Source organism: Azolla caroliniana, unplaced genomic scaffold, assembly GCF_043228905.1.
Source record: "Azolla caroliniana isolate FFs.n. ecotype wild unplaced genomic scaffold, voAzoCaro1.0.p SCAF_3, whole genome shotgun sequence".
NCBI classification, from domain to species: Eukaryota; Viridiplantae; Streptophyta; class Polypodiopsida; order Salviniales; family Salviniaceae; genus Azolla; species Azolla caroliniana.
In genome coordinates this window covers 20,260,116-20,288,114 of record NW_028230438.1, presented here as the reverse complement: position 1 = coordinate 20,288,114, position 27,999 = coordinate 20,260,116, and the positions used below count along the sequence as shown (strand labels likewise).

The 27,999-nt window shown below is 38.4% G+C and overlaps 3 protein-coding genes and 1 pseudogene across 4 annotated transcripts; 2 read left to right on the top strand and 2 right to left on the bottom strand.

The window, feature by feature from the left end:
- Nucleotides 1-2,286: 2,286 nt before the first annotated feature.
- Nucleotides 2,287-4,763, top strand: LOC147866457 (galactoside 2-alpha-L-fucosyltransferase-like). The gene has a single exon (XM_087317516.1). The coding sequence runs from the start codon at nucleotides 2,453-2,455 to the stop codon at nucleotides 4,319-4,321; it is 1,869 nt and encodes a 622-aa protein (XP_087173642.1). The 5' UTR covers nucleotides 2,287-2,452; the 3' UTR covers nucleotides 4,322-4,763.
- A 2,520-nt stretch (nucleotides 4,764-7,283) lies between these two features.
- On the top strand, nucleotides 7,284-9,547 carry LOC147866456 (uncharacterized; annotated as a pseudogene). The gene is made up of 5 exons (XR_015529480.1): nucleotides 7,284-7,340; nucleotides 7,787-7,851; nucleotides 8,292-8,379; nucleotides 8,567-8,735; nucleotides 9,004-9,547. The product of XR_015529480.1 is annotated as an uncharacterized LOC147866456 (transcript).
- Nucleotides 9,548-9,644: 97 nt separating this feature from the next.
- On the bottom strand, nucleotides 9,645-10,762 carry LOC147866455 (uncharacterized). Its single transcript, XM_087316899.1, has one exon. It carries the CDS (start codon nucleotides 10,582-10,584, stop codon nucleotides 9,769-9,771), a length of 816 nt encoding a protein of 271 aa, XP_087173025.1. The 5' UTR covers nucleotides 10,585-10,762; the 3' UTR covers nucleotides 9,645-9,768.
- A 7,916-nt stretch (nucleotides 10,763-18,678) lies between these two features.
- LOC147866454 (uncharacterized) lies at nucleotides 18,679-21,067 on the bottom strand. Its single transcript, XM_087316898.1, has 5 exons — nucleotides 20,933-21,067; nucleotides 20,749-20,822; nucleotides 20,317-20,440; nucleotides 19,712-20,008; nucleotides 18,679-19,169 (listed from the first exon to the last, which is right to left on the bottom strand). The coding sequence occupies exons 1-5, from the start codon at nucleotides 21,023-21,025 to the stop codon at nucleotides 18,900-18,902; spliced, it is 858 nt and encodes a 285-aa protein (XP_087173024.1). The 5' UTR covers nucleotides 21,026-21,067; the 3' UTR covers nucleotides 18,679-18,899.
- Between the last annotated feature and the right edge of the window lie 6,932 nt (nucleotides 21,068-27,999).

Here is a 27,999-nt window from a genome sequence, read left to right as displayed (position 1 = left end):
TTTTCAATCACCACACATTCAACTCCCACCCTAGATATTCAAGGTGGAGGAGTATGCTGATGCAACTGATGATGTATTTGATGATGATGATTTTGCTCATCATCATCATCATATTCCATGTGACCAGATTAGATTGATGGCATTCCATAAGTTCCACTGCAAGAGGAAGAGGCTAGAAGGTCTTTGAGACAAAGATAAACTTATAGTGTATATAGTCCACATGAATATGTGTTGCTCACAGATGAGGGAGAGCCACAAAGCTTTAGAGAAGCTATGACACATGATCTGAAAGAGAAATGGTTTGAGGCCATGGCCGATGAGAAAATGTTCTTGCAAGATAATCACACTTATAACTTGGTAAACCTGCCTAAGAGCAAGAGAGCAATGAAAAGCAAATGGGTTCACAAGCTAAAAATTGAGGAACATTGCTCACAACCAAAATTTCAAGGCAAGATTGGTTGTAACGGGGTTTTGTCAGAAAAAGGGTGTTGATTTCTAGGATATTTTTTCACCAGTGGTGAAGATGTCCTTCGTTAGAGTTGTACTTAGGATTGCAGCTAGTCTCAATTTAGAACGTGAACAACTTGATGTAAATACCGCCTTCCTTTATGGTAATTTGGAGAAAGAAATTTACATATAACAACATGAGGGATTTGAAGTCAAAGGAAAAGAAAACCTTATGTGTAGATTAAAGAAGAGCTTGTATGCTCTAAAACAAGGTCGTAGACTTTGGTACAAGAAAATTGACTTGTTCATGCTCAACCATGGGTTTAACAGGACTAACTTAGATCACGGACTAACTTAGATCACTGTGTGTTCTTTAAGAAGTTCTCCAATGGTGATCTAATCATTCTACTCTTATATGTAGATGATATGTTGATTGTTGGTCAAGATAGCAAGAGGATTGTGAAATTGAAGAGAGAGCTTAGCAAGTTTTTTGCTATGAAGGACTTGGGACCGACTAAGCAAAAAACCAAGAGGCATATGAAATAAATATTATATGCCTTTGTAGTTAGCAGTTTGATGTATGTTATGCACGAGGCCTAACATTGCAAATGCAGTTGGTGTAATAAGTTGTTTTCTCTTGAATCCTTGAAAAAATTATTGCGAAGCAATAAATGGATTCTACGATATTTGAGAGGCACTTCGAGAGTTTGTCTGGAATTTGGTGATAACCAAACTATGTTAGATGGATATACTGATGTAGACATGTCTGGTGACATTGACTCTAAAAAATCCACATCATGGTATTTAATGATCTTTGCATGGGGAACTATCTCTTGGCAATCGAGGCTTAAAAAATATGTGGCATTATCCGCAACAGAGGCTGAATACATTGATGCCATTGAAGCTTGTCAAGAGATGTTATGGTTGAAGAAATTGCTACATGAGTTGGGCTTGATGCAGGAAAGGTATAATTTGCATTGTGATAGTCAAGAGTAGCATACATTTATGCAAGAACTCTTCCTTTTATTGTAAGTCTAAACACATTGATGTGAGATACCATTAGATTCAAGATGTACTTGAAGAAAAGCTAGCGCACATGGAGAAGGTTCATGCCAATGATAATGGCATTGACATGATGACTAAATGCTTGTCGAGAGAGAAGCTTGAAGCTTACAAACAAAAAAAACAAGTTTGGTTGTGCCCGCCCCACTTGAGATGCCGATTTCCTTTTGCTACCGGGTTGTATGGTAAAAATGTTTTCCTCGTTGAAGCCGAGTTTGTTGTAAACTTGATGGTTTAGTGATTCCATAGCGAGAGTGAAGAAATTTTGGATCTTTGAGATTGTCGATAATTTTGATTTTGCGAGATTGGTGTAAGTCTAAATACAATGTAGGTGTTTGAATTTTCAATCCCATTATATGTATATAATTAGAATGGAGGACGGAGCTTTAAAGGGAAAAAGAAAACGATTTCATTTCAGTGGGTTGTGTGTGCTTAGAAATTAGATTTGGACACCCCTTTTTGGCCGAGACACACACTACTTTGGGACAAAGTACACACACACACACACACACACACACACACACACACACACACACACACACACACACACGAAAAAAACAAAAAAAAAACAAAAAAAAAACAAAGAACGTGGGGGAGAACAGGAACGTGGCGCAAAACACAAAGAAAGAAGAGACATGGATGATGGGTTCATGGTCCATTTGGGATTTCATAAATATAAATACATAACATGAATAAATAATGGTACTCTTCATTTGGGCACCTTTGTGGTTTTTCATGCTCTCCAAAATTCCCATTAGGGGGGAACAAGTGGTAAGATCTCGCTCAGTTTTTCTGCTGCTCAATCAAAATTCTTCTTCAGTCAGATACACACATTATAATTAGAAAAGCCTGGCAGCAATCATTTATTTGTATGAAGCAATTCACAGGCAGATATAGCCTGAGTGAGCCCTAGAGATTCTTCTTGATCCAACCTCCTCCTTTAATGGCCGCTGCCTGCTCTGTCTTCTTCCTCCTCTTGTTCGCCATGTTTGCCATAGCCATCTCACTTTTCTTATCCATTACCTTCCTGCAGCAGCCTTTGACCTGCCACCCTTATAACATAACAAACCCTCATTCCATCCGTGACAGCATTCTCCGTAGTAGTGGTAGTAGTAACAGCCCCCAACAGAATGGTCAGGCTCCCATGGTTAATGGCGCAGACCCAGGCTGTGTGAGTAGGTCGGAGCATGCCCATTTCTTCCCTGCCCATCGCAGGGAAACCACGCTCACGCCTGAATTCCTGGCGGCTTGGGACAGGTACCAGGACCTGCACAAGGCATGCACTGTGGGCAAGAACCTCAGCTCCCTCTTCTTCTCCTACCAATCGGAGGAGATGGCAACACATCCTCATGCCCATGCCCATGCCCATGGAGGTGGATCATGCCAATACCTGATCTATCTAGAGAACCACGCGGGCCTCGGTAACCGATTACTGTCCCTCGTCACCGCATTCACGTACGCGCTCCTCACCGACCGAGTGCTCCTCATCAAGGCGACGAAGGATCTGCGCGATCTCCTCTGCGAGCCATTCGAAGGATCCAGCTGGATCCTACCAGAGTCCTTCCCTTATGCAGAGATGGAGAGGAGCCCCAGCTTGGCAGATACGGACATCCACCTATGGGATGCCACCAATCCTTCTTCTTCTTCTTCTTCTTCTTCTTCTTCACAATCATCTTCATGGCCAGCACTGCCACCACCACCAGCACCACCACCTCCATGGGCTGTGAAGCTGAACTTGAATCATGTGAGGAGAGGAGGGGACGAGAGGTTCTTCTGCGAGGAGACGCAGGCAGCGATGGCGAGGGGAGCCAAGTGGGTGGGATGGAGTAGCAATCAGTACTACGTGACAGAGCTGTTCATGATGCCCATGTTCTTCCAGAAGCTCAATTCCATGTTCCCCATGGGTGGCGAATCTGGTGATGGTGATGGTGATGGTGATGGTGAGAAGCAGAGGGACATTCCTATTGTGGTAAACTCCTCCTCCTCCTCCTCCTCCTCCTCCTCTGTCTTTACCATCCTGGGCAGGAGGTTGCTTCTCCCGTCCAACCCCATATGGGCCATCGTGAAGCGCCATTACGTTGCTTACCTGGCCGATGCCCGTGTCCGGGTAGGCGTCCAGGTGCGACTCCACGGCTACAAAGACCTGGCCGCCTACGACCCCTCGGCCTACCAGAAACTAGAGAAGTGCCTCGTGACCAACAACATATTGCCCAACCTCACTACCCTATCGCAAGCAACTACCTCTAATACCAACGATCTAGTAAGTGATGGCCTTGCTCGCCCCGTTGATGTGGCCGTCCTCGTGGCCGCCCTTCAAGGCGCGTACGCGAGGGAGCTCGGGTGGAGGTACACCCAGCACGCCACGTCCGACGGCCGCTCGGTGCGCGTCCACACGCCGTCCGAGATGACACGCCAGGCCAACTCCGTGGACGAGGTCCACATGGCATTAGCCGAGATGTGGCTCCTCAGCTTCAGCGACACGTTGGCCACGAGCGCCTTTTCCACGTTCGGCTACATCGCGCAAGGCCTCGCGGGTGCCCACCCTTATATCCTACACGTACATAAGCAAGACGCGTCCTCCTCGGACCAACATTTAGGGTGCTCCCTTGGCCACTCCATGGAGCCATGCACACACTATCCCGTACGCCTTAGATGTGTCAAGTCTTCCACCCTCTCACCCCAACACACCACGTGGCTCACTACCCATGTTCGGCCCTGCCAAGACCAACTCAGTGGTTGGCAGCTTGTCCACGAACAACCACAACCCTCCACGCCTCCGATGCCGTCCCTCTCGTCTTTGTTCGGCGACTAGACTAGACTAGACTAGCATCAACACACTCTTGATGTTAACACTCCACAAGTAGTGTGACTCAACTAAATCTAAAAAGGGACCTGCCATTTATTGTGCATATTTCAATACATCAGTTGAGTGAGTCATGTTATGCAATTGTTTTTTATATATCCTTCTCTCTGGCTTGCGATATTACTAGAGCCGTACACTTCATGGGTATCCTTGACACAAACGGAGCCGTTCCTACAACAATGAACTATCTAAATGGATCTAATCCATCACGAAGAAATGATGGATCAAATTCGAACACATCATTAATAATGTTATACAATGACATGTGTGTGTAAATGAATCGAATTTGTTAACATCTACTATGACTCGTGTAAGAGCTTCTCCTGGATTGTTCATAGAGCCTCTTAGGTCGTGATTGATTTTTCTTTCCTTGCCTTTCTATGTAAGTGTTAGTCTCTATGTTTTACCACATGTTCTTACAACATTCACCTTTTGTTGAGCTTTATGGTTTTTGAAGAGCTTTTGTTTTGAGAGAGTTTATCCTTCCTTGAGAAAAAACACTCTGACAAGCCTTTCAAAATACACACTAAATGAATGTAATCGTGTTGGAATGATGGCTCAAGATTAGTCTCACAAAACCTTGTATCTTCCGAGGAGGTCTTACCCTTGTGGAATGCTCTACAGTTTAACTCTCTCTTGCTTTCAATAAGCCTATGCACGAACAAAGCTCAATATTACTTCCTATTTCCGCAAATACGTTCTTTTATTTCTTCTGCACTTTTTAGGTTTTGGAAATTGGGAGTATCTGCCACGACCTCATCAAACCAAGAAATTTTGTATGGATCTTTAAATAATGTCTCCTCTATTTGATGTAGAGATGTGAGACCTCATAGAAGACTATTGACCTTTAAAATAACCTTTTCCTTCACAATGACTATTGAAACTTAGAAAAATGATGGAATTCAATATCTTCGAATAACATTGCCCTTTCTACGCACACTAGTAAGTGATTATAGATGGTTGGTTCATCATCCTATCACCAACATGTGTTATTCGTACTCTCTAATGTCATTGTTTATTTATTTTCTTACATTTGAACACTTGAATTTGTCCCATAGATAATGGATGTGAAAAACAATGAGAGGTCCATGGCTAGTCCATGGGGCCAACAATAGGGTGTCAACTTCCTTGTTTGGGAGAAATCTATGGCGTGAGAAGTCGTACACATTCCCATACATATTTCTGTAAGTACGTTGTTTGATTTCTTTTGCACTTTTTAGGTTTTGGGAGCATCTACCATGATCTCATCAAGCCATAAACTTTTGTATGGATCTTTAAGTAATGTCTCATATATTTTATGTAGAAAATTTAAACCTCATAGTAGACTATTGGCGTTGAACATAACCTTTTCCTTCAATGTGACTATTGCAAAGTAGAATAATGATGGAATTCAAGATCTTCGAAGACCATGGCCCTTTCTTACAATAGCATGGAATTCAAGATCTTCGAAGATCTATTATAGATGGTTCATCACCCTTTCACCAACACGTGTTATTCGTACTCTTTGATGCCATTATTTATTTATTTTCTTACACCTGAACACTTGAAATTGTCATGTGGATAATGAACGTGAAAAACAATGAGAGAGCCATGGCTAGTCCATGGGGCCAACACGGTGTCAACTTGTTTAGGAGAAATCTATGGCGTGTGATCGCATAAGAAACCTTGAAATCATCGCATGAACAATGTGAAACACCTTAGATGAGAATGGCGAGGGTATCAACTTCCTTGTTTAGGAGAAATCTATGGCGTGAGATCACATAAGAACATTAGAAATCCTCGCATGAACAATGTGAAACACCCTAGATGAGCATGGCAAGTCCGTGGGGTTAATATGTGACAACTTGCTTGTCTAGGAGCAACCTATGGTCTAAGGTGAAGTCTCAGTGAGTCCATTATAAATACTCGATCACTAACCATGATGATTATGATGACCTCTTGAATGGATCTAGCTCTTGCAAACAGTCTAGAAGAAGGTCTCAGCTTAATGTTTATGCCAATAGATTTGATTCATGTACATCCGTCATGGTATAACATTATTACCATTTGATTAGAGAGAGAGAGGGGATTTATAGGAAAGGCTCTATTCTTGGCCACCAATGAATGCATGCTCTAATATCATATCTAGTACAAAGACTATGTATTGTATGCTACAGGGATACATAAAAAATGTGTACAATTCACTGATTTATTGAAAAATGCATGAGAAAATATAGGCTCCTTTAAAAAACAAGTCATATAACTTGTGTACAACATCCATGATTGTCTTCTAGTCACCAAATGAAGTTGAGAGCAAGGGCATCGGAACCATTGAGTGTGGTTGTCCATGGATGAGTTGTAAACCACTAAGTTGGTCTTGGTAGGGCCGAAAATGGGCGGTGATCCACATTGCGTGTTTTGTGGGGTAAGACGTTGATGCTCATGACTTGCATTTCATTTATCAATGGCATGTTTATGTACTGGAGTTCTAACTCGTAGATCATGATAATCACATACTGCTAATTGACCTCTTAAAGTGATGTTGTAACAATAAATTCATGGCTATGCAAAGTAAGCGATGCTCTTTAATAAGATACTTACATTTATCAAAGTTTGAAAGATGAGATGACTTGCTCAAATGAGCAATGACCATAATAAATGGTAAGGTAAATCCATAGGCTCATGGCCTTCCCATTATTAGTACTTCTAAACATGGGTATGTAAGTCTTTTCTAGATCAAGGGGGGTCACTAAACAAGTCATGCATTTGATAAGTATATGAAAATCAAATTTATTTCTTTGTGTCTTTGGTGTAGGACCATAGGTTTTCATTGGGCATCGCTTGCGCTTCATAGCATGCCACATTTGTTCAAATCGCTACTCTTGTTTCTCGAGCCGTGCATTGGTTGGTAAGAGCACAACCAAATTATGTCATGCCGGTGGAGAGTGTGTCCGGAACTAACCAGAACTTACGGGAAGATCGCCGGGGGGTATAAAAACAAACAAACACAAAACAAGATTTCATTTGGAATTAAGAAGAAATGAAAATGAAGGATGTTTAAATTTCTCTCTTCCTTTCTTTGCACGCTAGGACTTCCCGCCCAACCACATAGCCATAGCCAAATAAGCCATAGCCATAGCCAAATAAGCCCTAGCATGACTAATGTTAAAAGCTCAGGCGCTCCTTCATATTCCTTGTCCTGAAGAAGATTCTTATTGTGCAGAAGTAAAATATGCTCTATCAGGAGATCTTCAAAATTTGTCCGACAGTGATAGCGCTCTCAGTATAAAGCTCTTTCTTCTTTGTGTTTTCTTCGTTCATTCTTTTTATCTTCAAAAAGATCCTCTGACAAAACGAAGACATCAGAACGATGATATCAAGGAACCATAAAAACATCTGACATTAGCTAGAATTTTATTCTCTTTAATTTTTTAGATTCTGCCAGAACGTTTGGATTCAAAAACCTGGTTGATCGTTCGTGAAGCCATAACTAGCATGCGGCAATTGTGTATATATCATCCGGATTCTCTTGTTCAGTGCCTGTGTGTCTTTATGCTGATTCTTGTGATGCCATTTTATTTGAGAATTCAAGAATGCTTATGCTTATGCCAGACCCTGTTATGTATTGTTTCTCTTATATCATACCTTTCTATCTGTGCTGGTTACTGTTATATTAATCTTCATCGTAAAGAAGAATAATTTATATCTCTCTATGGTTCCTTGCATTATCGTTACTACTTTGTATTCTGCCTTCTTCAAGAAAACGAAGACATATTAGACTCTGGTTTTACTTTCGATTTTGTGTTGCAGTTTTCATTTTAGAAGAAGTAAAGTGTTCGATCAAAGAAAAATGTTTTCTTTCTCCCAAGAAAGAAATCAAGAATGCAATAATCAGTCTTTCTCTCTTACGTGGTGTATATTGCTGAACTTGCTGACGAAGCGATTTGTGCAAAACAGCTGTAATGGCGTGTGCAGATCTATTGAATGCGTACCCAGATTCGATGATCACCTTGTTGCAAGAGCAAATGGTAACGATCTTGTTGTAGTTTTGTTGAGAAATGGTTGAGAAAATTATTTGTTAAGTTTAACCTGATTAGACAGTTTACTTGCATGACTTCCACTGTTTTTGAACCGTTTCATTGTGAACTGGTCGAGGATTTGATTTGTGCAAGTGTAAACTGACAAAAATTATTCTCACTTTTCTTTTGACTTCAGCTTCTGCAACTTTTGTTAAAGGCTTCTCAGGACAAGAAGTTTGTATGTGAAGAAGCCGAGAAGACTTTGCAGGTTATGATGGAATGTGTTAAGGCCGTACGTTTCACATATTAACCCTATGGTTCATGGCGAGGCTGCGTCCTGTCTATATCGTTGTGTATCAAAACTAGTAAGTGTTCAGAATAAATCTCAATCGCTTATCTATGGTGTAAGTTCAGAATACATTTCAATCTCATTTCTGTCTATTTAGCTATATCAGCCTTTGTATATGCATGTTCACTTAAATTAAAATTCGTCTTTCCTAATCATGCCATACATGATGGTCTTAATAGATTAAAGTAAGATTTCAGTACCTATGTTAATTTCTGTTCTAATATGTCAAACCAATCAACGTTTTGTTTTCCTCATATCAAACGTTTATGGTCAATTATCGACAGGGACATGAAAGATTGAGAGAATATGGGTTTGAGCCTCTTCTTCAGATGGCTGGGTCTCATATCAATGAAAAACTTCCAGAGGCTAGAGAGTCTGCAAGAAAGATTGTTGAAGAATTATATGCAGCATATCATCATTACAAACAAGAAGATTCTTCTTCTTCTTCTGTGGGTCAAGTAGTTTGGCCGCAGTTTTGCAACTTACAATTGTGTTCAAGTTTTGCTCAAACTGTTCTTAAGCTAACCACAATTCCTTAAAGCAGGAGTCTTAGACTAACCTTTGGGAATGAAATGGTATTTGTCGATGTAAACATCTATAATCTATTGATTATATGCTGAAAGGCTCGTCGCAATTCCTTAAAGCAGGAGTCTTAGCCTAGCCTTTGGGAATGAAATGGTATTTGTCGATGTAAACATCTATAATCTATTGATTATATGCTGAAAGGCTCGTCATGCTTTGTAGCTGGAGAACTTTGTTTGAACTCTATTGCTATGATTTATAGTAATACTTACGTTAATGGTATATATATAGCTCATGATGTATTTTTGTGCTTAACTGCGGATGTAAGCAAGTGTTAAGTGTTTTTCAAATGCCCAAAGTGTTATGTTATCTAAACTCTATATCTTAGTTATTGAGAAATTGGTGCAAGAAACACAATCATACTACGAATACTCTTGGTACAGGTATGTTGTACATAAGTAGAGATTTGCAACAAGAAAGAATCCAAGAGGAAATTAGAAAAAGAATATGATTTTTCATCTTTTGAATTACTCAGGTACCGCTTCATTAAAATGTTTACTTTTATACAAAGCCTCGCGGATCTGTTGGTCTGAATGAAATGTGGGCAAATCGCATAACCTACTGAGATCATTGCGATGAATTTCTTTGGAGTGTGGGTACATGGGAGGTCGATTAAATAAATCTTGAGAGGAGGAAGAGAGACCCTGGAGACTCGAGACACTTCCAAAGCGAGGGTCGCTGTCTACTGCTATCATGCAACTCACATATGAGTCTCGAACCTTCTTCAGAGGCTTTATTAATGCTACTGTGCTCTTCTGAACACGTTGGCTAGCACTTCGCAAAACTTCTGTCGGCCTCATTGTATTAGAGTGGTCGCTGCCATGGCTTCTACCATTGCTGTTAGTAATGGAAGTGTTCGCCAGTAGCGATGATCTCCTGTGCCTCCTCAAGCCTCCACTGGCCCCAGTCACTGTAAAGCTACGTTTTAACTGTGCAAGAAAGTTTCTTTCTAACCTTTCCTCTACAGGAGTAGAAGTTGTGGTACTGTTATTAGTTTTAGTTACATGAGATAATGATCTCCTCATAGATGTAGTTGAACCTAACGTGAAACTCCTCTTCAACCTTGATAAAAACCCTCTTCCTCTTTCACTGTGCAAGTCGTTTCTACTCATCTCATCTTTATGTGCCACCATATTGACAGGATGAATGTGCTGAGATTTTGCTTCATCATCGAAGAAATCGACCTGATCTGATCTTGCTTGCGCTTGTCTTACTGTTGGTGTCAACAAGGAGCCATTCTTCTTATTGATAACTTCTAGCTGATCTGCAGAATTTGTATTCATTTAAGGAGATCAAATTGGTAAATGGAATCGCTAACTGAGTGTTAAGAAACCAAGCTAGAATCCTATGGCAGAGACAGATCTACAGCAACATGGTATTGATGAGTTCACTGAATGTGTACATACTATATAACTATGGCTTGGCTGATTGGAATGCTTCCAGAAGGTTTGGTAACATATATTTATTGATTGTATGCATTTCTTAGTCTCATAACAATGTTAGGCGAGGTTCTAGAAACAATTGTTTTGTAGTGCTTATGAATAGGGTCGAAATTCAAAGTAAAGACCAGTCTCCGCTTCCTCTTCTTCTTTATCTCAAGTTCTTAAATGCTTTTGAAAGATGCCCAAAACCCTCTACAAGAGTTCAATTGTTGTACACCATCACGAGTCTTAAATGTGCCTTCAACATTTCACTCAGGTTAAAATGGTAGAGTTGAGTTGAAATATTCAATTTTCCAATTGAGGTTTTTGTATTGATGAGCTAATATGTTTCAATCTCCAATATTACAACTTTGTTGATAAGGATTTAGATCTCTCTGTGAATTGCTTAATGGCCCTGACTTCTGGAATGGCTGGAACGAGTTGGAATAAAAAAACTGGGGCCTCCTAACTCAGGGCGACTTGACAACCATACCAGGTATCCCTGGCCTTACAGTTTGTTAGGAGTATCTTGATATCTCCGATGTTCGGCACTTCACCATTGAAAAAATCATAGAACTAGGCATTAGGAACCACTAGTGACCTCACATGTGGAGATTTGTTAAGGGCTACATTTGATGAATTTATGATACATGTGATGGTGCCCATGTGCGAAGATATGGTGGACGGATTATTGTTCGCTCAAGAGAAACTTGGCTTTCACTTTACTAGATACTTAGGGAAGAGATGTCAATGTTATTGTTGTGGAACATCTTACCAAGGTGATTCATTTAATCTCGTGTAACAAAAATGAGAAAGAACCATCCATTGCTTGACTTGTATTGGGCTCCATGGTCAAGCTCACAATATCTTTGACAAGGAGTCCAATTTATCTCACATTTTTGGAAATTCCTCGAAGTCATCATGGTAAAAAATCAAGTTGTCTACAAATATCTACAAGTTAAACCAAAATTTGGAGCAACACTTGCATCTCTATTCGACTACCAAGAGGATGATTGGACTCATAACCTAGTCCTTGCTGATTTTGTATACAACACTGCCAATTAATCATCAACCTAGAAGGTCACATACTTGCAAACTTTAGTATCCAAACCCCAACATCCCAAGCAAATACTACAAAAGAGAACCTTGTCCTTGTACTCCAAAGATCTCAAGAACTCTTCATAATAGTTCTCGAAGTTTATGCCCTTTTGTAGAAATAGTAGACCACATTCATGATGTATTCCATATACTCGTTCCACAATGCTATGATAAATTCACCCTTTTTAAATGACATCAATCATCACCATATCGAGTTGGGATCCAAGGAAAACCCTAGTACCTTACAACATCTATGAACCATCAAAGGATCTTACTCGTGCTTAAGATTTTGTAACTTGCTTCAACTTGCTTATCGAAGTTTATGGAAAGTTAATGGAGGGTAGTGGAAGCATGTGGACCACTATTGAGAGTTATGGAAGGTTATATTGAATTATAAGTTTAGTTATGAGCTTAAAGTAAGAGACAGTTGCAAGGTGCCATGGGCACCAAGTAGCACATGAGATTGTAACGTTATAGACTATGCAAATTGCCAAGTCTATTATGAGGTTGTATAACTAGTATGCAATGAGGTTCTAAAGCTACCATGCAAATTATGCTTTGTATATCATACAACTCAAAAGTTATACCCATGGATTGTAAAGTTCCATAGGAGGTTGTATTGGTGGCATGCAAAGCCATGACTTGTATATCCCATAGTTCACTAGTAGATCAATTCAAATCATAAGACTAATATGTCACTTCCTTGTTAATAAATGTATTCTTATATGTCTCAACTCTTTGGTCTCTAACATCATTGCACTACCACCATCCAACTACATTTCCTTTCTTTGTACTCTTGTCATGGCTCCAATATGTCCTTTCCTTGTACTTTTGAGATGCACCTAGGTGCTCTCCCAACCTATCTAGTATACTTTAACCTACGCTTGCCTATTTGTTAGACAATGCCTTAAAAGGTAGTCTGATTTATAAATTACCGAAAACTTTCATGCATGCCTTATCGGGATCTTCTTGGGGTTTCTCAACTGAAATATAATGTTCTAAAAACTAAAACACATGTTTGTTTTGTATTTGACGAAAGATATCTCTTAGAGTCTAGACTCTATACCCTCACACAAAAAATCATATCGAGTAATGATTGTACCTTTGGAAACATAGGTTATTCTTGTCTTTTAACTTACGTGTACAAAAGACATTTCATTTCTCTCTATGTTTGTGTATTGTGTATGTTTTTGATAGATTTTTAGGTATGGGAAAGTGGCTTCCACTTCTACAAAGCCTTTGAATTATGCTAGTATCGATCAATATTGGGGTGGATTTTAAACATGTCTTTGATTTCATCATAAAGCCCATGGAAACAAAAAACATGCTTATCAATTTTATAAAACATACATTTTAAGAGATTTCTCTACCAAAACAATTTGTGGATGAGTTACAAAGGTTGTTCATAAATGCGTTGAGTAGTAAATAAAGTGTTATATATTTGGTACGTCTACAAAAAGAAATCAATAGGAAAACATTAATCTTGGAGTTTGCCTGACCTCATTCATTAATTTAAGTGGTAGTAACCTACCCTCTTTCTATTTACATTTATAACTTTGTTGTTCTCATCGAGAATTCAATGGTTCTAGAGCATTCATGCAAAGAAGAACCCAAACACCTCAAACAAAATTTTTTATTAACATGGGTTTCTATTTTCACCCTTTCACATGTTAATCAATTTTTTGAGGAGTTTGGCTTCTAGAAGGATTCATGCAAAGAAGAACCCAAACTCCTCAAAAAAATAACCTTTTCGAAATCTACCACAAAAGCTCACCATTGAAATAAAATTTCATGTCATGAGAGGATTTATAACTACCATTTGTCTAGTTCTTGGTCAAGTTGCTACAAACTATCATATTTGTGAGGTATAAGATGTTGTTTTCTTGTAAGCACTAGGCAAGGCAAGTTAGATAATTATGGAAATCATACACATGCACAATGAGCTTCACGCCCATGGTTTAAAATATAACCTCTCTAAAAGGGTGAGATTGCCTACATATGATCACAACGAATAAAGCTAGCACATGGGTAATGCTTGTGTATTCAAAGGTTGGGAGGAGAGTTTCTTTCTCAATATGTTTTCGACAAGGCAATTACATTATTTACCTCAGTTTTGTTTGGGAAAAATGCTTTGCCTCTCAAAGAATAAATATGAGTTTTCATGAGGCACACCAACCAATGAGAAATGTTTTTCATGTGCATATGCTCACATTTTTCATGCAACTTTGTAATAGGGATGAACAACATTATATTAATAAATGAAATTGTGTATACATTGGTGCCACCATTGAATCAAATGACACTCTAGGTAGTCATATGTCAAGATGTGGAGCCCATTCAAACAATAGGACGAAGATATAGAATGCTTTTAGGTCAGAGATCCCTTGCCCCTTTTCCAACTTTTATAGCATGTACACAAGATCATGTTTGTGGTCAAAGGCAAGTATGAATCAACGATCATCTACGACTTCCAACTTAAATCATATTTTGGTGACTTTCCAACGAACATAAATGATCATGTGCCACAACTGGCAGCTATTTTTAATGTGGCCCCAAGGTGTCCTACAATAGAATAAAACATTGACATTTTTATGTTTTTCGTTCCCTCAAATAAATAGTGGCTAGTGAACTCATTGGGGTTGGGGCTCCCGCGGCTTGCCGACACAACCCTCTATACTCTCTTAGTCACATTGTAATCACTTGGGCAATGACACAATGGACAAGTCTTGATGTCCAACTCACGAACACTCCCCTTCCACCCCCAACCAAATGAATGAACATTGCATTTGGGTCCTACAAGACCTGTACAGAGGAGTTGTCTAGGGTAAGTCCTACTAGATGAATTTCGTTGGCATACCTTGGGCGAGACTTGTGCCGACCATTAGGACTTAAGTGAGGATGAGATTGAGGCAAACGATGACCCCACAAACTTCAACTAGCTGGCTGGTATGATTGTAGTTGCTAAGTCCAACTCACATCAGGAGCAGATATATATGTACGTCCAAATGCCCTTGGAAAGTATTGCTCTTATTTCCAAACACATGCTTCTGTGTAGTGGGGGGGTTTGTGAGTGATACTACATACTAGGTGGCTTAGTTAGATGAATAGAGACGTGTAATGTGATGTGAACATGGAAGATGGTCTAGGACTTGCACAATGTGGGAGTTTTCAGCTTGGGGGGCATGTTGAAGTTGATCATGAGCATGGTCACCAAGAAGAACACCTTGTGAATGGCAACCCCCATGTTGAGCATCAAGATGCGCAAACATGAAGGGTTGCTTCAAATCATCCATCCATTGTTGGAGTAGGGCATGGTTTTGAGGCCTAGTTGCAAGAGGCGGAGGGTATGATGATTACTTGTGTCTAAAGACTTGACGTTCGGTGCATAATGGGACTAGGGTAGCCATATTGGTGGCAACTTGAATGCTCAGGAGGTGGTGACATCAATTGAAGTTGAAACTGTGTTAAGAGATTAATTGTCTCTTGGATACCGGAGTTAGGATAGCTTATGTATTTATTGATGTAGTCTCCCATTATGTAAAGCAAGGAAAGACTATTTCAAAGGGATTTTGCATCCTTGCAGGTTTGGTGAGTTGATCTTGTACGTCATGGAACCAACTTAACCTAGGGGTGACATGTGTACACTAGGTTTGCATTGTTCTTGTATACAAGGTGACAAACACAAGTAGGGCCAATTGTTGTTCAATAGCAATCTTGAGGTAAAAAGTCATTGAGTGAGGATAGGCAAGTCACAGAAGTAAATATGTTAAGGGATCAAGACCATGCTTTGGTTTACAGAAGGGTCGGTCAACTCATCAACCCCACTCAATCATCTCAAGTTTGTGTTGGACACCATGACCGAAGAGAAAAATGTTTAACAAGACTTGTGTAAAACTTAGAGACGTTGAACCCATTTTTCAATGGTTACCATGGATGGAATGATGTTGCTACATAGATGCCGCAACCAATAAATGAGTGAGGCACTTTTTTTCTTTGATTACTTATTTATTAAGTTTATTAATATTAGTATTTATATTCATTGTTGTTGTTGTTGTTCTCATGCGGATTATTATTATTATAGTTAGTATTATTAGTATCGTTATTATTATTATCATTATTGGTGTTTATTTATCATTCCATATTCCATTGCCCTACTTTAGAGTATCCACAAAACATAGCATTCGAGATATGTTGTCTCGTCAATGCTTCATAATCTCCCAGTCGAGATGGCAATGAATCAATGATTCATATAAACCTTGTATTTGCATTTCTTGATGCGGTCTTTATTTTTGGCTCGTTCACTATTTGTGGACAGATTAGCCTTGTTCCCTTGCTCACAACTTTATCCAACAACTCATATTATAGCTTGGGTGGGGGTTCAAGAACCATGGAATTGGGTGAGGACAACAATTTCTAAAGGTATTGAGAGGGAAGAAGTGTACTATAATTTTTTGTGGCTAGAGAACTAGAAACATAGAAGATGACTCCTTGGATGCAATTTTCATTTAAGATGTTAAAAGGAGTAACAATAAATGACATGAAATCATAAAGAAAAAAACAAACCGCAATGTTTAGAGAGCAACAAGAAAGAAGATTCCATGGAAAAGCAAGACATGAAAATACGAAAACAAAAGAGAAAACAACAAGGACTCATTAAGGATGGCAATACACAATATGAACAAAACAAAAATAGAAACAACAAAGAAGCAAGAAAATGATGGATGGATACTGTGAGGATGTAAAGGGCAAGATTGTCCTTGGATTGGTTTCAATACCAGACGACTCAAAATCAAATATTTAGAATTTTAAGGTGTTCACCAATTGCTTACTACATTAAATTATATAAGTTAGAACATAGACGCAAGACGCCTCAAGTTCAAATCTCATCATACCTTTTTCAAGAAAAGTTATGGATCAATATAGAGAGTTTTGAGGCTAGAAAACACGTTTTGTTAAAGAATTGGTCTGCATTGAAATTGTGCCTTTAGAACTTAATGGTTTCTGAATGTCATGAACCATTTGGTTCAAGCTTGGAAATCCCTCAAACGATGACATTCACAACAAGCCCATGGGTAAGAGGTTCAAGAAAGGGTGTCCTTAACCTCCAAAATTATTTGAGGTAACTATAACTCAACTAACCTTTTGGCAGATAAATGAATTGTGGCTAATAGTGGCTATTTTGTTGGGGCATAGAGATCAAGACTTGCATCGTTTAAGGAATCATAGAGTACATACATACCTAAAACTCAAAGCATCGACATTTTATTCTTCCTCACTCACAAATGTGGACCTCCTCGAAAGGTACCTTCAACACGTAATATCCATGCTTTGTAAAGGGATCAATAGTTATAAGAAAAAAGTTGAACAATAGTAATTGAAGTCGAACATACAATGATAAGATCAAGCTTTTATCTTAATGTAAGGCTAGTGCCATGTACACTTTGCACACCTAGTTGGACACTGAACGTGTTCAAGGAGTTCTTCAATTCCAATCCTTGATTACAAGCCATCAAAGTTCATAAGCTTGTAAGTACCCATGATTAGAAGTGAAGTGCTCCAATGATTTCATGATGTTGCATATCCAAGCAATTATGAACCATCTTGTTTTCCAATACTAGTTTTTGGGGAATAGTTGCTTGTTTTGTGATAGCTTTTAGCTTGAGGCTATCTAGCTTCTTTTGCTTTTCCCTCTTTGCTTTCTAGCAACATATAGCTTGCCAACCTAATTCTAGTACCATAAATCAGCTGGACTGCCAAGCTATCCTTTTTACCACCACCCCTCCCTCTCCTGTATTGGATAGTTTGTGAACAACTTTTATGTTCCAAGCTTCTAAACATACATCATTGTTCCCCTAGGTTACGTTAGTCATATACAATATACGCACATTTCCCTCATTACAGGGAGGAAGTGGAAAGGGTTCCCATAGCCTATAACAAGGTGTTCACACCAAATTCCAATAACCAAGTTTTGGGTCTGAAGACCATCACATCACATGGCCCATTAGGATCTCCCCAAACCATCTCTTCCCACAGACGATTGTCCCTTGCGAGTAGGCACATTATATGTAATAACTCTTCACCTAGATACTAAGAGGAATTGCTTTACCCTGTCCAAGCAACATTAGATATATATGACCCACCATGCAACATTAGAACCCTTCATATATATATATATATGACCAACCATGCAAACATTAGAACCCTTCAATCTCAATCTTTGACTTTGATTTAGTCCCTTTGATGTGATGGCAAGACTTCTTATAGAGTAGATAGATACACCAGCACTGATCATTTACACATTGCTATTCCATTCTTTACCTTACAACCTACTACCGATAATGTTGTACTGTGATGCTTACAACAGTTCAAACAGTGTGTCACGTACAAAGGAATGACAATGTGAAAAGACAAACTTCCTTCTGAGCATCACTATGCGTGACAGATTCAAATTGATCGGACAGAGGCTAGAAAACCCATTTATTACATCAAAAGCCAAATTGACCTGTCAGTACTATACAATTTTAATGGCAAATTCCAAATTGTATGTTGTGTCAGACTTCAATCAATGAGAAATGCATTTGGACAGACATATGAGTCATGACTCATGACAATCCAGCTGCTGGCATTTTAGTTACAGCCTGCATTTCATTTCCAAACTTCACACATCATTAAGTCTTCTTAAAGATATAATGATTGAACATGACGCATGTAAAGAACTTAATTGGCATATTAATCACCATCAAAGCCTACGAACAATGAATGAATAGAGTGAGTTGAGTTGAGAGGTATTTCACTTCATACTACTTCAAAGGGCACGCAGAAACACATCAAATCGGTATTCCATTCATACTCTATATAAGCATCTGAGAATTAGTTCGTATTAGATTTTGCACAGGTTTTCTAGAAACAGGAAATAAAAACAGAATCCAGTCCACCTTTGACAACAATATTCATATTCGAAGACTAGTAGTCGCTTTGCAAAAGACAAAACACAAACTGCATTCATCCATATACATAACCACAAAATGAAATGGAACGGCATCATTGTACGAGTGACGCAAATTCACATTAACGTGTCCCTAAACTAAGGTTAGGTTGCTTCCACCACCAGGAGGCTTCCTGATACCACCAAGGTGATCTCTAACAACAGGTTTCTCATCTGCAAATATGTCATTTCCTGTTATTTCCCTACGCTTTGCAGCGCTCAACGACTTCTCCATGAGAGATGATGGTGCATCATCTTTGAATATGTTGTTGCCTGTAAGCTCAAACACCTTGTGAGCATTCAGCTTTTTTGCTGAATGCTCGACATCCTCTTCCCCAAATGCAGCTAAACTAGATCCCACAAACTACAGCCACACAGAAAAGCATCTTAGATCATGAAACACTTTTAAATTTCCAAATGCAGGGTGTAGAAATAAAAATTTATTTATAGCTCCTAATGAGGAGAGTAACAAAAATAATTAGAACGATTTAATCAAGACAAGTACATGGATTATATATTGTGCCAACTGATTGTCAACAACAGAAGCAGCCAGCTTTTGCTTCTTGAATCATCCTACACTACTCTTACATGTCTCTATTCATAACATGCTGTAAATGTCTCTTGATTGGCCACATTACCAAACTGGTACACAATAGAAGAGACAATGCATTCACATGGTGTATATTGTATGTGTATCATATGCCTCAAAACCATAGTATTTATGTATAGGCTAATGTCAATGTACAAATCTTGGCTACCTCTACTCAGTACCAATAATATGAAGTTCCCTGGAAGGGCCGGACCTATCACTAAACTTAATATGACTATTAATTTCATGTGATCTTGTAGTTATTCATACCATTCTAATGTGACATAACACAAAGATGCAACCATTAATTTATGTACCTTTGATGGGGTGGCTGAATTGTCTTGTGTGGCAGTCTCAGCTGCATCAAGGCTACGCATCAACGACTTTGGTTGAGCATCCAGAGGTAGAGGAGGGGGGCCAAAGATGTTGCTTCCAACAAGTTCCTTCACTTTTGCTGTTGACGTTGGCTTCCTGGAGGGTGTATTGTCTTCTGTTGTGGCCTCTAGAGTTCCAGTTAATTCTTTCTGCTTTGCAACCTCGTGCAAGGAGGTGGGCTTTTTCGGAGAAATGGAACCTTCAACTCCAAATGAGATCTGACTCATGTGTGCAATCGGCTAAAACACAGAAAAATAGCCACCAAATTATGTATTTTCTCCTCATAAAACATACACCTTAACGAAATTTTGTCCCACCAAAGTGCTTAATTAACATGATGATACTGAAGTGTTTGGCGAAAAAGCATAACACAGTCACAAAATCTACTTTACCATGGTCTCGAGAACAAAGCTAATGACAAGACGGCATTGTATCGCCAGGGATTGCTATGGATGGAGCAGCATTTACATGTATATCTAAAAATATATAGATAGATTTTTACGTCTTTTCATAGCTACAATAGTATGGAGCATGATACAGATCTTACCTTTAGAGGGCGAACCATGGTTTTATCGAGAGGGAGAGAGGCGCCATTTTGGTCATCTTCAGTGTCCTTGCAGAAAATGCCACTTCCACTCATCTCCTTTTTCTTCAGCTCAGAGTTTGGTTTCCTAAAGCCAAGTAAAAGAAGCACAATTTACACATAGACCAGTTGTTTCAAAATCTTTAGTGGCTTTCCATTGAGAAGTAAAACAAAAAATAGCTTCTTTTCTCTCCATTAACACAAGAAATACGTGGAAAGATTCTAAAGCCGGGTAGAAGAAGCACAATTTCCACATAGACCAGTTGTTACAAAATCTTTAGGGACATTCCATGGAGAAGTAAAAAAATAAAATTTAAAATAGCTAGAAAAGAAAATTAGCTTCTTTTTTCCCCCATTTACACAAGAAATATGTGGGAAGAGTGGAGATGAGACTACTTTTTCTGCAGAGCTTCAGCTTCCTCGGGTGTTAGCTCCGCGCCCAGTAAGATGGCACCGATTCCACCCGTGGGCTGTACATTTTGCCATAAAATGTAAAGAGCAAGAAGCACATGATGAGTTGGATGGATCCCGCATTGGACAAAAGAAAACCAGGATGAGAGGGGAGGGAAGGATCCCTGACCTGATGGCGTACAGGGGTAGTACGGGGAGCCGTCTGCAGAGGCTCCTCGGACCAGCGAAGGAGATCGACGGTGGAGGGGCCTTTGGAAGACATGTCGGCGCTGAAATCTGAGGGGAGTTCAACAAGAGGGACAGAGGAGAAGCTCCTGCGAGTAAAAAAAAAAAAAAGGGTAGAGCAGAGAAGAAGGAGCAGGAGCAGCTGAAGCGGAAGGGGGGTTTTAGGGTGGATATGGTTGGTTTTAGATCTAATCCAAGGATGTGGAGGAGGTAGGGCTCAGCGATGGAGGGGCTGACACAGAACGCAGAGACTCAGAGACTGAGAGAGAGAGAGAGAGAGAGAGAGATGGAGTGAGAAACGATGGCGATGGTGATGATGACGATCTTCTGTGTGTGTGTGTGTGTGAGAGAGAGAGTGTGTGTGTGTGTATGTGTGTGTGTGTGATAGAGAGAGAGTGTGTGTGTTAGAGAGGCTGTGTGTGTGAGAGAGAGAGAGAGTGTGTGTGTGTGTGTATGTGATAGAGAGAGAGTGTGTCTATGTGTGTGTGTGTGATAGAGAGAGAGTGTGTGTGTGTGTGTATGTGATAGAGAGAGAGTGTGTCTATGTGTGTGTGTGTGATAGAGAGAGAGTGTGTGTGTGTGTGTATGTGATAGAGAGAGAGTGTGTGTATGTGTGTGTGTGTGATAGAGAGAGAGTGTGTGTATGTGTGTGTGTTAGAGAGAGAGTGTCTGTATGTGTGTGTGTTAGAGAGAGAGTGTCTGTATGTGTGTGTGTTAGAGAGAGAGTGTCTGTATGTGTGTGTGTTAGAGAGAGAGTGTCTGTATGTGTGTGTGTTAGAGAGAGAGTGTCTGTATGTGTGTGTGTTAGAGAGAGAGTGTCTGTATGTGTGTGTGTTAGAGAGAGAGGCTGTGTGTGTGTTAGAGAGAGAGAGGCTGTGTGTGTGAGAGAGAGAGTGTGTGTGTGTGTGGGAGAGAGAGAGAGAGAGAGAGAGAGCTCTGCTTGTTCTGTGTGTGTGTAGAACGTAAGTAACTCCTCATCGCAGCCGTCCGTTGCGGCGCCGCATCCCCGCCGTCCGATCCGTTCCCCTGTTCCTCCTTTTTCGAATTCACTGTAATTCTTCTTCTTCTTTCGTTTCTTTTTTCTTTTTTCTTTTTGTTTTTGGCGCGGGCCACGAATTTCCGTATTTTATTTCTTTTTCTTTTCTTTTTTGAAATTCTTGGGGTTGACATCTTTATACACTTCTATTTTGTTTATTTATATTTCTGTCCCCCCCCCCCCCTCAACTTTCCTTTTGAGCCGTTGTCTCTCTCTCTCTTTGTGCTTCCCCAAGCTTTTTTCCCTCCCTTTTTTATTCATTTTAGGTTACAACTTACAAGCATATGCACGCTTGTGGGCTTTAGGGTTTGACATTCCATAGCCCGCCCCCACCGACCGAGCAACCCCCCCCCCCCCCCCCCCCCGCCCCTTTACCCAAGAGTACGTTCCAGTCATTGATCATGCATTCGTGCATCCATGGCTCGAGCCTGTAAACATCAACATATGGCTCACTCGAAGATAAACAAGCAAGCCACGATTTAGAGGCAGCGGAAACAATTAGAAGCTTCTGCTAGGAAGGAACATGATGTGTATCTTGTGTTGGTTTGCCTTCCAACATCTTATTGTTATGAGTCACGACATCTTACGTGTAAATTTGTTATTGTGTACACTGCCTTCTTTGTGATCATAACCTCCCACGAGGTTCTACTAACACCCTGATGTAGTAACAATCGACTCTCATGTCGAGAAAGAGAAAAATAATGGTTATTTGAGAAAACAAAAGGTAAAAGCATAGACGTAGGCAAGTATGGTCACGACAATTCGCCACCAACAAGTAGTTTGAAAAGGAAACAAGTGAATGATCGTGTCAACAATTACCAATGGTCGAGGAAGCATAATATAAACGAGATTGCCAATATTCATGAAAGAGCAGCTTGAAGGTACCAACTATGCAGTGTAGAAGCTTTATTATATAAACTAAACTAGAAGTATCCTTCATAAACGTATCTACAATCTATTATAGAATAAGTCTCTCGAGTTGTCTGTCTATTTTCATAGTCAAACACATGTTTCTAGTCGAACACATTTATATACCCTACAAGCAAAAGTATGGGCATCAGCACTCGACCCTCTTTTGGGTTGCATGTGTAACGGAGGATAGTTTTCTGGAAGAAAAAAAAGAGTATGGGTATCAAATTATTGACATATTGTGAAAACTCTAACTTATCGATTTTAGCGCATTCTTATTTTTAAATTGAATGTGGTTGCTTGATGTTTTGACAACATTCAAAATGAACAAGCACCAAATTTGAACAAGAGCAATTTCCCGTGTAAACTTTGACACAACCTAGTACATAGATTGTAACTAAACTTAGAAAGTAAGATGCTTATGAGCTTAAACAAACTTAGCTCAATGAAAAGCAAAAGATTATATTATCTTGGCAAATATATTGTGAATTATGAGTTAAATTATGACATAGATAGATGAAGAGAGATCCTGAAAAGCTCGCATATCTTTCTAAAAAAAGTGGAGCGAATATTTGTAATTGGAAAATGCCAAATATGGAGGGGGAAGGGGGGTGTTACAATAACTTTTGAAACAATGCTCTTCTAAACAATAACGTGCCCTTTTTAAAGAGTGTGATTGAGCTAGTTGTAAAGCATGTGTTTGTCTATCCTATCTACCAAGGAAGATTGTCAACGTGTTATGCATCACTACAATGAATATCATGTGACTAAATGTTTGCCCCTTGTGTACATATGTGGGCGTACTAAACAATTGCCCCATTATTAAGTGAACTATCTCCGTAGTCTTTACTATGATCGATTATTATCATTTCTAGATTAACAATTTGTTTAAGCTACCATTTATACACGAGATAGCCAAAATCCTATAAATCATCAATAAGCAAGCATTTGTTTGTAAGATTATAATCATTGGGAATCGTCATAGCTTTTTTTTAAAGACGTTACCAAATCTGTACAAGGAAAGAGGAATATTTTTAGTTTGAAAGTGTAGGTGTAGGTGGGAATGATGTGATATGGCGTTCCCATCAAGTTAAGCTTCTTTGATTTGTACACGAAAATGATGACACGTAATTATCTCAATTTAATTTTGTATGGTTACGATCATTTACCGATGTAGGTGACACATTTTTTTACATCATTCGACTACATAGTGACATTATTAAATGTAAGTATTACATAATCAATTGATGCCCAACCTATATATGCATTATAGTCTTGTGCTTAACAAAGAAGTCTTTGAATAATGAAGTGTTGAAGTATAATTTATAAGTTGCCTTTTAAAAAGACCATGTGTACAGATGTTCACTAAATTAAAGATGGTGGGCATGAATATTGGACACGAAGTTACCATTGAGCGGAGTTTCTCAAATGACGACACAATAAATGCATTGTTAATCCCATAGTTGTATGGCACTAATGATAATATCTCATTTAATTAAATGGTCACCCCATGTGAACTATGTGATTGCCTTGAACTAAATGATCAGCCAACATCTATTATGCATTGATTTGAAGACTACAGTATTATATAGTTCGTACACTATAGTTCCTTGATCTTCAATTTATGTCTACGCAATGTTGTGAATTGTAAATTATTAAAGTGAATTAGCAGAACCCATGCTCTATTGATTCTTAGTCGAGATTTAGAGTGTAGTGGTTTGAGGCAAAGTCTCACCATTTTCTTCATATTGTTTGTAGTGGTTCAACATTAAAAGTAAAAAGAAATTGTAATGTTTAGAATTATTATACATCTTTTAATAATTACATTGAACATGAAAAAAAGAAAGACCTATGTAATGTGTGCGTGTGTGTGAGACAAAGTGGAAAACTTTCCAATTGATTCATTCAATATTTCATTTCTAGACAATAGATTCCCAATATCCAACAATAATATAGGTATGAGAATACCACAAAATGTTCATTCAAAAAGTTAGATTTGATTGTTCCAAAGGAGAGAAAATACTCAATTTCTACATATTTTGAGTTGGCTTTACAAAAATATAAACAATTATACATAAACCATTTTATCTCCAAGAAACAAGGGATGGAAAAAATATTGCTAATGTATCCCAGAATTTTCACACTTTTGAGTAACAATCGGCAACGGTTCGGTTTGAACCGAACCGAACTGTGAAACCGCAACTTAACGGTTAAAACGGTTCGGTTCATTCAACTGTTAGAAACCGTGGTTTAAACGGTTTTTTATTTTTTAAATTAAAAAAAAGTGTTTTTAAACAATATTTTCATTTTTAGACCTTATTCTCACATTTTAGGAACATCTTTAAAATTTTAAACATTTTAAAAAATGAAATATTTTAAAATTTTAAAAAATGAAATATTTAAAATTTTAAAAATTAAAATTTGACCTAAGTTGAAAACCGAAACCAAACCACGAAATCGCGGTTTTAACGATTTAATGGTTTGACGGTTTGAAATTTTCTAATGGTTTCGTGGTTCGGTTCCAAACCAGTTTAGTTTTGACCCTCTCAAACCGAACCGAACCGTTGTCGATTGTTACTTTTGAGATTGATTTAAGAATATTGTTCATAAATAAACATGTGCATGGACCACAACTCAATCCTTTTAGAGCTATGGATTGGAATAACATTATTCGAAAGCAAAGATGAGCTAGTTGGTATGAATACAATCATATGAGGCAAACACGGATCTTTGCTTGAGTTGAATTTTAGTTTTTTATTGTGGAAGCTATAGAAATAATAGCATATCGGATGTTGGGGGGACGTATATACATACATGTGTATATATATTAGTATGGTCCCACTTGATTCATCAGCTTGATTTTTTATACCCCAAGCTAGAAAGAAGTGTGCGCTATTTCAAGAGGTCCATTTCTATATAAACCAAAAGTCTTAGTAATTGGATATGTGTTGTTTAGTTAGGGAACATTAGTTATCAAGAGTAGCAGACTATTACGTGCAATGGTTGCAACTATTTATCGTTTGAAGAAGAAAGGCTCTCACTAAAATCCATATAAACAAAAAAAAGCCAAAAAAAACTCTCACCAAAGACATGACCCATTGAGGACTCCACTTCATACAACAAAGGCTCCATGAATTAGGTTCCTTAAAAACACAATAGTTTCCATCCTTGTTATGAGTATTGATTCTTCTTTCAACACATCATACCATTAACTAGCACATTATATGACAATTACAATCAATCATTTACACGTACAAATTGTAAGGGGTTATTTGTTTTCAAGACAACTAATTATGAGAAACTCACACTAGCCTGTGATTATTTTTTGTGATAAACAATTTTAACACTATCACTTTGGTTTTCCCTCCCAACCTGGTCTCACCTCTACATTCTCTATATCCTGATGATAGTTCGTGGTAGATAAAATAATGATAGTCCAATAATAATAGTATATTCATGCAACTTATTGCATATCTATTTAAAAGAGAGGCTTCATAATTTTCGTAGCTCAATTTGACAAAAAGGATGGTTGTTGCTTTGTGCTTCATTAGTTTCTTTAGACTTGAAGCAATCTTTTAACAACGACAGTTGAATGAATGCTTTTCATGAAGTTGTGATGCTCTTGACAATGTTGCTTTTCCTAAAAGACAATTCATTTAACTCTCAAGGGAATTTGTGGAATTGCTAATTCTCTTTTGTGATCATTCTGTTGAAAAAATCCAAATGCGAGGAATGAATTGTCACTCTCTCGACATGTCACGTGAAAGTCCAATTTGAAGGTTTGTTAGCAATGTTGTATAGTATATTTTATGTTCCTTTGCATATTGAGCAAGATGTACATGGTGTTGTAACCGTCTAGTAATCTATAATGTCAAAAACCATATATTTATGCACCGAAGTGTTACGTCTTCATCGTACACATATTAAATACTTCAAGGAGACAAAGCATGAAAAGGTTTCACAATTGCATCGTTTTTCATCACTTCAAGCTAGACCTTGTTGGGGATCTCAATAATGATTTTGAACAATATGTCCACTAGATATACACCATTCTATGAAGGTGGTCAACCCTTTCATTGCATCTAATTGTAACATTCTACACACTCCTATATAAAATATTTCACATGAAAAAGAACAATTGACTTAGTCTACAATATGAATGTATATATATGTGCAACACTTCACTACAATAACTTGGTTGTATTTGGTTCATCTTGTTATGTAATATTTGGCTTATCTATTAATTCGTCACATCTCATTAAAAAAATTGATAGGATCACCAAATATTATCAACAAAGCCATCGGAACCAAACACGACTATTAGTCACATGTTTTGAAAAAACAAATAAAGATATTTGATATGATTATCATGCACACCCTCACCCAATTTGTTTTAAGAGAAAATGAACTATGATTCCATTTTCTAATCCATGGGAGCAAGGAGCTAGTATGACAATCCATATGACATTTGTCTTACAAGTTAGTGCACACTTTTCCAACAATGCAGTACGGGGCATTTTCAGCAAAATTTTATCTAATGCAGAACAAAGACTTTTGTTTCCTATAGTTATCCTAATATGATACAAATTGATATCCAATAGAAGGGCAAAAATGCATGCACATTAAACGATCACCCATTAAGTTATCAAAGATACCTTTTTGCATTGGTACTACAAAGATATGTTATTATTTTCTTGTCATGGCAGCTCCAGTCCAATGCTAACTTCTTTTAATTGGATTCAATCTCTTACAGGCTATAATTAGCATGAAAATAGTGTGGAAGAAAGAGAAGGCAAAAGACAGACATATGCTTGCAATGCAATCCAGAAGCATGAAAAGGTATCCAAAATGTTAATATTCTACTTAGCTCCAAACAAATTGAGTTGATAAATGAGAATCATTCAATTACAGTTGTCGCAGTTCCAGTGACACATTGAACAAACTCCATAAATTGTCCACGAGGTTTCAGAATTAACATAAGATTTCTTCTTTAGAATACAGTTTTACTTTCCGTCTCTTCCCATAAACTGATTGTAAGTATTAACTCTCACTTGTATTACTTTCTA

What these genes read in the sequence shown, in the direction of transcription:
- LOC147866457 (XM_087317516.1), top strand. Translation starts at nt 2,453, where the DNA reads ATGGCCGCTGCCTGCTCTGTCTTCTTCCTCCTCTTGTTCGCCATGTTT.
- LOC147866454 (XM_087316898.1), bottom strand. Translation starts at nt 21,025, where the DNA reads ATGTCTTCCAAAGGCCCCTCCACCGTCGATCTCCTTCGCTGGTCCGAG. An exon ending in GCTGAAGCTCTGCAGAAAAA is followed by an intron (nt 20,441 to 20,748) that starts GTAGTCTCATCT and finishes ACTTGGCTTTAG; the next exon opens with GAAACCAAACTCTGAGCTGA. An exon ending in CCATGGTTCGCCCTCTAAAG is followed by an intron (nt 20,009 to 20,316) that starts GTAAGATCTGTA and finishes TCTGTGTTTTAG; the next exon opens with CCGATTGCACACATGAGTCA.
- LOC147866455 (XM_087316899.1), bottom strand. Translation starts at nt 10,584, where the DNA reads ATGAATACAAATTCTGCAGATCAGCTAGAAGTTATCAATAAGAAGAAT.